At 46.4% G+C, this 12,100-nt stretch overlaps 5 protein-coding genes and 1 non-coding gene across 6 annotated transcripts; 3 read left to right on the plus strand and 3 right to left on the minus strand.

Annotated features, from left to right (window-relative positions):
* The first annotated feature begins 418 nt into the window (after window positions 1–418).
* Window positions 419–498, plus strand: JR316_0002606. The gene has a single exon. It is a non-coding gene; the product is annotated as a tRNA-Glu (tRNA).
* A 570-nt stretch (window positions 499–1,068) lies between these two features.
* JR316_0002607 (Chaperone protein DnaJ) lies at window positions 1,069–2,845 on the minus strand (the record flags this gene model as incomplete). The annotated part of the gene is made up of 4 exons (XM_047888397.1): window positions 1,069–1,682; window positions 1,751–2,150; window positions 2,210–2,363; window positions 2,427–2,845. The coding sequence occupies 4 exons, from the start codon at window positions 2,843–2,845 to the stop codon at window positions 1,069–1,071; spliced, it is 1,587 nt and encodes a 528-aa protein (XP_047753320.1).
* Window positions 2,846–3,413: 568 nt separating this feature from the next.
* Window positions 3,414–4,530, plus strand: JR316_0002608 (Enoyl-CoA delta isomerase 3; the record flags this gene model as incomplete). The annotated part of the gene is made up of 6 exons (XM_047888398.1): window positions 3,414–3,474; window positions 3,553–3,756; window positions 3,813–3,899; window positions 3,955–4,076; window positions 4,140–4,382; window positions 4,435–4,530. 6 exons carry the CDS (start codon window positions 3,414–3,416, stop codon window positions 4,528–4,530), a joined length of 813 nt encoding a protein of 270 aa, XP_047753321.1.
* Window positions 4,531–4,812: 282 nt separating this feature from the next.
* On the minus strand, window positions 4,813–6,130 carry JR316_0002609 (uncharacterized protein; the record flags this gene model as incomplete). The annotated part of the gene is made up of 8 exons (XM_047888399.1): window positions 4,813–4,851; window positions 4,904–5,004; window positions 5,070–5,127; window positions 5,187–5,257; window positions 5,305–5,339; window positions 5,397–5,473; window positions 5,525–5,799; window positions 5,866–6,130. The coding sequence occupies 8 exons, from the start codon at window positions 6,128–6,130 to the stop codon at window positions 4,813–4,815; spliced, it is 921 nt and encodes a 306-aa protein (XP_047753322.1).
* Window positions 6,131–8,702: 2,572 nt separating this feature from the next.
* On the minus strand, window positions 8,703–9,971 carry JR316_0002610 (uncharacterized protein; the record flags this gene model as incomplete). The annotated part of the gene is made up of 8 exons (XM_047888400.1): window positions 8,703–8,735; window positions 8,794–8,900; window positions 8,955–9,012; window positions 9,073–9,155; window positions 9,212–9,246; window positions 9,297–9,373; window positions 9,430–9,644; window positions 9,698–9,971. 8 exons carry the CDS (start codon window positions 9,969–9,971, stop codon window positions 8,703–8,705), a joined length of 882 nt encoding a protein of 293 aa, XP_047753323.1.
* Window positions 9,972–10,581: 610 nt separating this feature from the next.
* On the plus strand, window positions 10,582–12,014 carry JR316_0002611 (uncharacterized protein; the record flags this gene model as incomplete). The annotated part of the gene is made up of 5 exons (XM_047888401.1): window positions 10,582–10,913; window positions 10,962–11,104; window positions 11,152–11,663; window positions 11,720–11,845; window positions 11,898–12,014. 5 exons carry the CDS (start codon window positions 10,582–10,584, stop codon window positions 12,012–12,014), a joined length of 1,230 nt encoding a protein of 409 aa, XP_047753324.1.
* Between the last annotated feature and the right edge of the window lie 86 nt (window positions 12,015–12,100).

Raw genomic sequence — 12,100 nt, forward strand, 5'->3', positions numbered from 1 at the left:
ACTTATATAGCACCAACTGGTAAACGAACTACGGTGGCGAACGACTGCGCGGGAATTTCGGGAAATGCCGGACAAATAACGTAATGCTTCATTCAATCTACGCAACAGTCGCGATCGCGTGAAATGACATTCTTTGGGCTTTTATCAATCCATTATTGACTCGGACGATACATAGAGAAAGAGAAATATTTACTATTTTACACATTAAGGAATCTACGGCCTTTAACGTTCTAATGGAACTCTCGAGATTCAAGTTCTCAATGAAGAGCGCTAAGGCTACCACTTCTCACTCAAGTAGTTGCAAGTTGCGAAAACTGGATCCATGCTCACCACGGTTCAGCCTCAGAGTAATTTCGTTGATTCATTCTGCTCAATGCCATCTGCAAAATAGATATGCTATTTTGGCTCTCAATTATTATCGGGTATGGTGTAACGGCTAACATTGCCGCCTCTCATTCATGATCGCGGCAGCTCGGGGTTCGATTCCCCGTACCCGAATTTTTACTCAAAATTCTGAGCCTTTCATGAACAAACGCATTTTGTCGAGTTTCAAACAAAAGCAAAAAGGTGCTCAAGAAGAGATTAAGCTCTGCTTCCGTATTGCAATGCAAGGGAATCCTATTTACATTTTATATGGGTTGCTCGCTGGAATTGGAGGGACACGACATTTTTGGAGAGAGGGACTAACGTCTGTCCTATTCAGGGCGTCTGATGGATTCTTCAAGACACTTCTTAACTTGACGGCCCTGCTTCAATATTAACGGAATTTCACTATCAAGCACTCTCCAAGATCCGGTATACCACTTCTTGTTCATTTGTACATGCTCTCATCAGGAACGAGGAACTAGCACTCAATAAAACGACGACGAGCGTCAGCAAGCGTGATAGTACTGAGGTTTTTCCTAAACGACAGTTTACATATTTGTTAAATACTGCGCGTTCTTCTTACCTCATTATCCGTGGAATCACAACGTGTAACATCGCTCCTGGTTACACCGACCAGATTTCCATGACAGGAAATACAATTATAAGTGTCATGATTTAATTTGAAAACACGTTCTCAAACTATCAAAACTCTCCAGCTCCACCCCCGAAGGATGCCTTCCTCACAGGTGAATGCGACTTTGTAGGACTCACCCTCCCACTTCCTCCGCTGGCCAAGCGAGGCGTCGAGGGCACGCGACCCAGAGTCTTGTGCGGACTCGCAGGACGCGACTCCGAGCCCTTATTCACCAACGTCGTGTCGCTTTCAGAAACGAGTGTGACAAGATCATCGGCCTCGGAAGCAGTGTCTTTCTCCCAGAAGTTCTTCGCGCGGGGTGTAATTGGCACAGCAGCAGCGGAGACGGTGGGGCTTGAGGTCTCAGCTACCCCAGCCCCGTCCATGTTTGTTTGCGCCTGAGCAGCGGTGCTGTTAGTCCGGGCCTCTAATATGAGCGCATCCAACGCCTTGCGGAGGGCAGCATCCCATGCAACTGCAATCGGCCCCGCTGTCTGATTTTTGATGTTCGCTTCGATAATGAGGTCTCTGATTGTAGGTGAGACTTTTTCCAGCGCCTCGAGTGTCTGACTCGGGGAGAGTGGGTGCATGCGTGCTAGGGTCGGGTCATGATATGGCTGCGCGGGCGTAGGTGAGTTGGAAGGCATGATTGAACGGAGAACAGTGTGCAATATGACGGAAGCTGCATTTGATGTCAACGTAAATTAGACCATATGATTTGGCCTATGGGCGTCACTGATGAGGACGTACCTTCGCGATCAGCGATGGCGAGCGTGCCATACACCCTCTCCCAAACCGCCTTCTCCAGGGCATCGAGTTGCTTCGACTCCCCGCTTCCGTCCTCACTGAACATCGTTACGAACCGTGGATAGACCCTGCTGACAGCGACGCTCATGAACATGAAGACCTGGTGCAGGAATAGGATGTGCTGGTACGGGATGCGATTGGGGAAAATGGTTTGCAAGAACGACCTAGGCGCCATATTTCTGGCAAGCGATAGGGCAGCGGTTTCTGATGGTTGGACAGACGAACCAAGGAAAGAGAAAAGGGATGGGGAAGGAGGATGGATGCTTGATTGCGAAGCGGGGAATGGTGACAGGATGAAGGACAATTCGCCAGCTAGTAAAGCCGCGAATAAGACGTAGCGCCACTGTCGTAGGTTTTTAAGCTAAACTTCGGAGGAGGTGGAGTGGATTAACAGTAACTCACGAAGGAGATGACGCTAGGGCGTCCTATAGCGGACATGAAGAGCAAAATGATACCGGCCACAATATGGTATCCAGACGATACCAAGAGACCATGCCGCACGAATTCGCGCGTTGTTTTACATTGATTCCGCCACCCTAGGACGTCGGGTCCAAACCTATCAATTTGCAGCGAAAAGTATCAAAAACGCGTTAAAATGAATTGTAACACTGTTTCTCACCTGTCATAAGCAAAGCGCACCACAGGGTCCTTGAGTGCCTCAAAGGCATCCCTCACATACATGAACAGCAGTTCTCCGTCCTTCCCCACACCCGGCTTATCCGGATGATACCTTTTTGCAAACGCTCTGAACGCGAACTTGAGTCCGTTCTCGTCCACGTCGGGTGGGACACCCAAAATCTGGTAGAAATTTGGTGGCATCGTACGTGCAGATTGAAAGAGGGTGTAGGAGAGGTAAGAGAAAATAACCACGGCGTATGTGATGGCATAGTGTCTTCTATGCTTTGGGCTACCTGGTGGAGGCGCAGCGACAATTCGAAATGGGGACTGATAGTACACGAAATTGAGAAGGTGTTTAGTGGCAAAGTCGGGGATAAATGTCCACCCGAAGACTGAAAGTAGTAGGTCGGTGGTCCCCATAGTTAGATTGTACCTTCGCCAAGCGACGAGCGTATCCTATCTTTTTGTAAAAGATTATAACTCGCTGACCAGAAACACCCTGGTTTGAATCTGAAGTTGAACGAGACCAGAAGTTGTTAGAAGCAGAAAAGGTGATAAAAGTAGAGCTCCACGTATACAGTGCCAGGGGCGCGCTAGTGGCGGCCACCTGAGAAAATGTCCACAATCCTGGCAGGTGGAAGGGTGTTGAAATCATAGGGTCCGGAGGTTGAATGGCGTGGACCAAACCTTCCTATTTCGGACGACGTGTCAAGCTTCAAGGTCTCCGGTCAGTTGGAAAGAATTTGGAAAGAGTAGCTCAAAAAGGTTTTCCCTGTGCTATTCGTGGTCGAAAGCCAAAGTCAGCACTAAATAAATGAGTACCGAGTACTGAGTATTTTCTCAGTTAAATATGAAGGGCCGATTCAAGGACATAGCCCCTATCTATGTCGCCAGCTGTGGGCGGCAGGTGACTAGCCTTCTCCACTCTTCCAGCATAGCATGAAGATTGCCTCTTCCACCCCCATATTCACAGTTGCCAGGTGCGAATATGCCCTCAGATCCTATAACTGTGCTGCCTGCCAGTGACTCAATGGTTACTTTGACCCATCGTATGTCTGTTTGTCACAACAGCCCTTGTGTATATAGATAGAAGCCTTGAGGTTACTAACGCGGGGAGAATTGTACAGCGACGACTACTTTATGGATTCTAGAGCTCCACAACGGAGTAGATAATCGTCTTTCGCATACGCTCATTAACAAGGGCATAAAGCCTGCTCTTGATGTTGTCGAAAGAGAATGGCGAGAGCAACGGCAGGCGGGTCGCGAAGACGCCGGTCATGGTGCGCTCATCGTAGTTGGGAGGAGAGACCAAGATAAATTCTTCAGCAACGGTGCGTAATGCGCCCTGCGTTACGCGCTGATATGTACTTATACTTACTATCCTTAGGTTTGAACTATGAAGAGTCGTTGGCGGACCCCAACTTCTTTCAACAAACCTTCAATCCTATGTTGACTAGGTTATTAACATTCCCGAGTGTGTTTCCTTGATTTCTTCTTTGTGACTCGGTACTTATACCTCGAGAACATAGTTCCAACTATCGCAGCAATCAATGGGCACTGCTTTGCAGGTGGTTTCGTACTCGCGCAAGCATGCGACTACAGAGTAATGACCGACGGCTCAACACGTAATGCATGGCTCTGTATGAACGAGGTATGTACCTCCAAGGAACGCATGAATGCTGTGGCAATTTTTTCAGCTTTGAGTTAATTAAAGATCCACTTCGGAGCTCCATATCCTCTTTCCGTGGCCTCGCTCCTAACCTCCAAATATGGGAACACCAATCTGCACCGTAAAATTGCTCTCGAAGGTCACCGTTTTACTCCTCCCGAGGCTCTAAAAGATGGTGTTATAGACTACATTGTTAAGGGCACAACTAAAGATATCTTGAAAGCAGCCGAGGAGGTCGCAAATCGAGTTTCTGTGAATGCAAAGGCCGGATGTTGGGGGCTAATCAAGGTAAGATATTCGTTTTCTACAGGTTGGCAGTACTGAGAGCATGTATATATAGCGAAATATATACAAGAAGCTTCTGGACGATGTCATACAAGATATTAGGCTGATAAATCCACTGATAGACGCTGCTGCTGCTAAAGCAAGGCTTTAAGCTCTAAAATGAACGGCAATCGGTCGTACGGATTTGTGCAGACTGCAGAATAAATTTGTTTGTTATTCCTTTCCCTTGAGGTCCGCAAATTTTGGTTAACACGTGGGTTCCATGCGAATTCTCTGGAAGATGCCCTTGAAATTCAGCAGATGATGAGGAAATAGAGGGTCCGTTGACTACATCGTCTGTATCCTATAGTACGAATGATCGTGTAAAGTGGCTAGTGAATTAGTTCTAATAGTAAATGTCCAATGCTGGTGTAAAAGCAATAGTTGTGCAACATCAGGTCGACGATTGATCATCAACGACGAAGTGAAGCGTCTAATGGTCATGTTATAGTGGGTTTGTGTATATCAAATATATATGCACTCACCAATGGGGTCACTGCGGAAGGATACTTCGCAAGGAAGGCAGCGGGGTCGGCACCGGCATACAGGAAGTTACTTTGACTCCAAAGCTTGGTAACAGGAGAAGCTGAAGAGTGTCGTGTTAATTCAAGTACTATGCAAAATTGGTCATGGAGAACAAGGATGGCTTACATCCGTCAGAGTTGATCCATTGAGGGGAAAGATCCCCTGTAGTCAGATCCAAGTTCCACTGTGAAACAGATAGAATAATGTTAGTCCAGTGAAAGAACGGCATTCAAGGGAACGCACAATATGTGACTCTGCCGCCCTGTTTGATGAATAGCCATTGGGCATAGTTATGGGTACGCTTCCAGGTGATGCTAAAAGCTAATCAGCATCCGTATTTCCCAAAGTTTTTCAAATTTACACCCAGGAAGTTCGATCCCGTTGATGTATAGATAGCTGAAACGAAATGTTTAATTCTCTCGGTTTAATGTCTGACATCCAATAGGATCTTACTTGAATGAACCGGTTGCAATATCAACAGTGGTACTGTCGCGACCTTGAACAAGTCCAAGCAAGGGGCCATCGGAGTTCTAGCGCAAGATGTTAGGTAGATAAACCAATATTGAAGCCATTCAACTCACGAGCATAGTAATGGCCAGATTTGTGCCAGAGGTGACGCCTTCGTTCAACGAAAAAGAGATTGTGAGAGCAGATCCCTCAACAGTTCCATAGGTGAACAGCCCACTAGCCCTGTTAGTGGCGTAGATATATCCAAGCGACGTTCCATCTGTTTTACGAACTTCAATTTTACCCTGGTAAACAACTTCTTTGGGCTCAGGCTCAGTGGTGGGAGGTTCTGGTTCCTCGGGCTCGGGGACTTGAGGGATTGGTGACACTTGTGAACGTGCGGCATGTCCTGTTTAAAATGGGAATAACGAACTGAGAACTTTTTGGAAAAGGAGTACATGAGTTTTCGACTGACCACGACGAACGGGAGGCTTGAGAGGAAGACCGCGGCCGAGCCGTTCGGCATTCGTGAGATCCCTATGTTTGAGGGTGGCTGTAGCGGAAGGACACGGCTTTTGCGGTGTGCTTCGCGCAACCAAGGAGGATTCCACACCAAAGAGTGGCTCTCCACAGATCTCAGCAAGGCATTGAGAGCTATCCGATGCGACGGCTGCATTTGCAGTCGACAGACCCGCTAAAATCGCCAGAGTCCATAGAGCATATGAAGTGAACAGGCGCATAGTACTGTAACGTTAAAAGAGTGTGGATGGATAGTCGCTGTGTCGTGGGCTCTGAACCCGACGAAAAAAGAGTGAGAGTATCAGAAGAAAACCGTGGAGTAAGACTGAACCGGTGGTGTTCAAATGAACTCGCGGCCATTATATGAATTTAACAAGGAACAGATTTGATATCGGAGAGTGATGCATCACCAATCTTTTCCGAGTAATCGGTGGAACGAACTGAATCGCAAAATCCGTTGGATCTGGTATGATAGCCGCTGATAGCCTCTGATAGCCGTCCCAAAGGGAAGCCTGATTAGGAAAGTAATACCATATATATAATATAGACATCCATCACCGATTTACCAACACCCACAGTAAACAAAGACATATGGCTTTGCGTTTGATGGATGCCGTCGATCGTGCCTTGAGTAGATGAAAATTAAATTTTTGCCGAATATTTGAAGATATTTGACTACCTCGATAAGTACCCTTGAGCACCCTTGAGCACCAGACTGGAATATTCTCGTATGACGCTCGTTGAATTACGTTGGAGGAAGCTATCGTTGGCGTATTGGGCCTCTTCACGCAGTTCATAAAAGTCAAGCTGAAGGTGGAACGCCCTGTCACATTAAAGGGTGAGTATACCTGGCATAATGCAAACATCAAAGCATTTCATCTACCTCTAGACATTTCTTTGTACTTACGGTAAGATAATTATAACCCCTGGGACCCAATTAAAGTACTTAGGCGACCCCTGGCGCTCACCAAGCGCTCACTTGGCATCTGCACTTCGACTCCCTGAAGTAGCTGTACGTATGTATCACAATACACATCAAAGGTAAGTTGTAAGGTTTGCGCCAAATACAGTCAAATTTTCACGGCACCGCTATCCACTTCACTCAGGAGAGAATATCATTGCTCCTGAGTTCTGATATGGTTGAAGACAATCGCACCACACTTATTAAGCTTCATAATGTGCTTATGTGACAGGGGAAATGTGATCCTGTTCATAAATAATGCCGTTCTCAATTGGTATAGTGATATACCAAATGGAACTATATGGAACTGGATTTGACCAGAACAACATGGAAGGACAACTATACAAAGAAAATCAGTTGACGATGATTCCAGATAAACCAAAGTGACTTATAAATAGAAAAATTGCACTGGATACCTTTCCTTAAAGCTCAGAACTTCCTCCTGCGGAAATATAACCTGATTGACCCCAGGTTTTGTTTGTTAACGTGGCTTACAAACAAACCAACGCGTTATGGGAATTCTAGACATGAAAACAAGGATTGTAACGAAACTCACTTCCATCATTATTTGTCTATTGGAGGGTGAATATACCACTAAATGGAATATTAACTTTCTTCGATAAGAAAACTCAAGCAAGCGGTGGGCGCGCTTCCTAGCGGATACGATATTATAGCTGGAGCTGACTATTGGATATGCAGTTTTTCTTACCGTCATGGTCAACGACACCCAAGTCTCAGTCTTACTCCCAACATCCATCGGAAAGGCGGCATTCACAGCATCCGTTGCTTCCGCTCCATGTTGGAACATGCTGTAAATCTTACGGTAGAACTATAGCCAAGACTCCGGCCGTTTGACAGCTGAACGACTTCAATCATCGCTTCGCAGGTCTCTTGCGGAGTGGATGATCAGGGTTATCTGATTACAGGCGCGGTAAGTACCCGGAAGTGAATAATGCACGAAAGTACGCGTACTCTTCATCGCGACGAACAGGTGAGTTGAGGCAGGCCCCAGGTGCTACGCTGGACTACGGTGATGTGAGGGTGTGCAATATCTTCACAGATCTCTGCCAAGCATTCCGTGCCCGTCATGAAGCTGACCCTAGGTCGAAGGGCGGAAGTGGTGCTGATGTTGCTGAATGAGATGGCTATAAACCAATAAGAAAAGATGCAAAGGAGTGATGCTAAAAGGGATGTGGGCTGTAACAGGATCGGTAGGGGAAAAACACGATAATGGAGGGTTAAAAGACCACCTTTGAGCCTTTTATACATGGATATACAAGCTTGTTATTTGACCTCGTATTTTTCAAATTATCAAAGCAAATAGGTGATATATTTGTCAGGAAGGATACCGAACCATTGGGTCATGCGGTGAAGACGCCTATATACCAAAAAGAAATCAACATCGTCATAGAGGACACCAAAAATCACATACCTTGGAGAACATTGCCCTCCGACCATGAAGAACACCAGCGTAGAAAGTCAACACTAGTAACAAGAAATAAAACGGCTTGTTTCCCTAGTTTCAAACCAAAACACTCAATGCCAGATGTGCTAAGTCAATAATCATCTTTGAAGAAGTCATGATTGAGCGTGAAGAAGTCATGATTGAGCGAGAAAATCGGGTCCATTCGTAAATATTGGTTTTAAGAAACAATACATTCAATACAAAATGATCTTGAAAATCATAAATATATGCTTATCGAACCTACAACTGTACTTGTAAACAATCAATACAAATGCCTAAGACACGGCGTCGCACCGTATCAGGTGGTGAAATGGTATACAGTAGAACTTGTAAACCACACATATTATAACTTTAAGCACGAGAAGGTCTATGAGGGTGTTTGAGGAACGAAGTGAAGAGACTGTTGTGCCATCGTCAACTGTCGATGTCGATAGTCAATGAACCCAAGAAATACTCACGATTAACGACAAAGGATATATGGGAAACAAATCTTGGTAAAGGTCGGGGTTGCCTCCTGCGTACAGGAAGTTAAATTGCACCCAAGTGTGAATTGGGGTGGCCGGTTCTGCGACGCGCTCAGTGCTTTAGAGACAGGGAGCATACGGATAAGTGAACTTACTTCCATCTGAATTAGTCCAAACAACAGAAAGCTGACCCGTGACAAGGTCAACGGTCCACTGAGTCAAAGCAAGAATTAGCCATAACGATATTGTAATGGTAGAAAATCCGAAACAAACCACACTAGACTCTGCCGTCCTGGGTTCCCCTGTCCTTAACGTGAATGTATTGGGCAATTCTGTGGGAACACTCCCAGGAGGAGCTGAAGACATGTAATTAACACGGTGATAAGGTGACTTGACTCGGAGGTAGGCTTACATCCTGGAAGACCGATTCCATTAAAATACAAGTAGCTGCTCGAAGTGATCAATGGCGCATTCAGAGTCACTAGGAACAAAATTACTTAGCGCTGCCGGAACTAAGATCAGAACCGTTGTTCTCTCGCCCTTGAACCAGGCCCAATAATGGGCCATCTGCATTCTATGGAATCAAACCGTCATTGGACTGCGATAGAACAGCAAACAAGAAAATCGCACATTCATTTCGAACCCGATTCCAGAACCAAAAGTTGCACCAACATCCAAAGAGAAAGTTACAATCAGGGCATGCTCAACCTCTGGCCTAATCCTGAATACGCCGCTGGCTCTTTGTCGAAAGGATATGTAACCTAGAGAACTTGAATCCGTCAAATTTCTGACTTCGATGAGACCTTCGTAGGTGGTTTGCGGCACGGGGGATACCTGCGGCCGAGCTACAAGCAGGAGCTGTGAATCCAAGAGAAGATAGAGTGTATTCGTTATTTACCATCGGCGCGACGCGATTTTGGAGGGTTGAGGGGAAGTCCGAGGGCGAGCCGCATTGCGTTTGTCAATCGTCGTGTGGTGCGAGTGGGCCTTTTAGCTTCAGAGGAGTAGTGGCGGATTGCAGCCGGGTTCATTAATTGCTCGTCGCAGATTTCCGCTGGACAAAGGTCACCGTCATCGTCGTCAAACATCGTTGAGTAAAGGGATAACGCATTGGTTGCGATAGAACCCAACAACAAACCGACGAGCCACAAGGAGAGTGGGAAAATGCGCATGGTGTAGAGCAATGGGGTATTGGATTAAAGTCGCGGAGGACTTTAAATTTCCCAAGTTGGTACATCGTCGGACAGATCCTAGATAGGAATATCACGGTCGCAGAACACTCATGCTCCACTCTGGTTCTGAGACAGTAGGACCATGACGCTGGAGAGAATCCGCAGAGAATAAAAGTAGGTATGGAGGGGGAAAACATCTGAGATCAATGGATAGTCCAAGGTACAGTCGGGGGATAACTGATACCACTGCAATGAACCACTACGGAATGCATGATATAGGTATAGTTAAGTGAGACACTGTGGAGGACGACCAAATCTGAGAACCCACTGCGTTGGTAGAGACAAGTGTCCTTGGATAGATACAGAAGTCAAGAGTTTTTTATTTATCTTTCTTCTTTAAAGGGTTTTGAGTATGTATGTGGCCACCAGGGAGCAAAGAAGAAAGCCATCAGTCGTTACTTCACCAATGCGACCGTTTGTCGTGGGAAAGAATGTCAACGCGGGGTGGTGATCTGCCAACAAGCACAAACAACGCGTACCTTGACCATGAACCACGACAACGATCCTACGACCTGAATACCGCATTTCCAGGAGTACCTTGCGTGCTAACATGGAACAACAAGTGCATGCATCTTCACAGTCACGATTATCCACCATTTTAGAACCCCAGGGCACACTCACCCCATCAAAGATCGCAAATGTACCGCCTTCTTACCGTCTTCTTTACCGCGGGGCCTTATCGTTACCTGACTCTCTACTTGTTCTTGACGGTCTTACCTTTGCAGCTCGGCTAGACTCGCCTTCCAAACAAAGCACATCTCATCTCTTAGAAAACCCACTGGCGTTGGCGTTGGAAAGTATGCGTGGACGGCCGACTTTACGTTTGATGGGCACGATCGCATTGAAGGATGTGTATATGGATGAAAGTGGGAAGGTAGAAATGTGCGTCGTATGGAAAACGATGTAACGCAGGTGTTTACTATGACCTAGGGACATTCACCCACTTGCTACCTTGTCGCAAATCTATTTCGAGAATATGTTTTGTTTGCAACCATTCTCTTCGGCTTCGACGTCAAAAGATCCGCTTCCAGAACGGTCTGTTATTGGCGTTAAAGTTGCTCTCGGAGACAGCAGTATGTAAATTAATCCTACAAGTCATATTTCGCTCATGCCTTTACAGATGGACCTGAAACAACTCAGGTCGTTATTTTTGCACAAGTTTCTCGATTTTCCGACGAGAAAAAGGTCATCAGATTACAAGTAGGACGCATCGCACCGCGGCCATTACCTCAACATTCCCTACCACGTCCTCCGAGACCAGATGACCCAATACCTCGCAAACCTCCGGCATTCTTTATTCGCGACCTTAAGCGAGGTGGCAGTCTAGGCAACCTCAAGCGCGTGGCGAGCGGCAGTACAGTTGGTGGAGGGCCTTTGAAAAGGCAAAAAACTGCTGGAATAGCAGCCGATCTGGGAAGTGGGGTACGGTTGGGTGCTGTTGACGTCGAAGGGGACAGGGTCTTCAAAGTTCCGGAGCTACCGAAGCAGGTTAAACCTACCGCGAAAGGCAAGGAAAAAGAACGAGACGTGTTCGGAGACGTTTCAGAGGTTCAACGTGCAACTGTTGTGAAAGGCAAAACAAAGTCAGACGATACCCAAAACGAGGCGGCGTTCGAGAAGGCAAATAAAAACGTAAGCAACCCGCTTAATCGCTTCTTTTTTGTTTCTTTTTACTAATCGACCGACAGGCCATAAAGAAATCTACGACGGAATATCTTGCTCGTACGAAGGACCCCACTGGTTTCATTGTCAAAAGCCACCCCGACTTCAAGGAGCTCTTCAACTTTGTCTATCGCGGGGTCTGCTTTGCATTAGTGAGTTATGCTCCGAACATCATATCATTTTCCTTACTGTTTTTAATTCCAGCGTGTGAAGATGCGTTCGTGCACCGTCGACGCAGCCCTCATAAATCGCCTCATTGACGTGCATGCTGTGATGTACTTAGGGGGTCATGGCGGTTCAGCCGATGGACAAGGAACTTGAGACCTCCTCTGATTTGCCTCGACTTTGACTTCCTTGGACAAACTAATTTATCGTAGCACTCAATTTTTCTAAACACATGCCCGTTG

Source organism: Psilocybe cubensis, chromosome 2 (assembly GCF_017499595.1).
Source record: "Psilocybe cubensis strain MGC-MH-2018 chromosome 2, whole genome shotgun sequence".
NCBI classification, from domain to species: domain Eukaryota; kingdom Fungi; phylum Basidiomycota; class Agaricomycetes; order Agaricales; family Agrocybaceae; genus Psilocybe; species Psilocybe cubensis.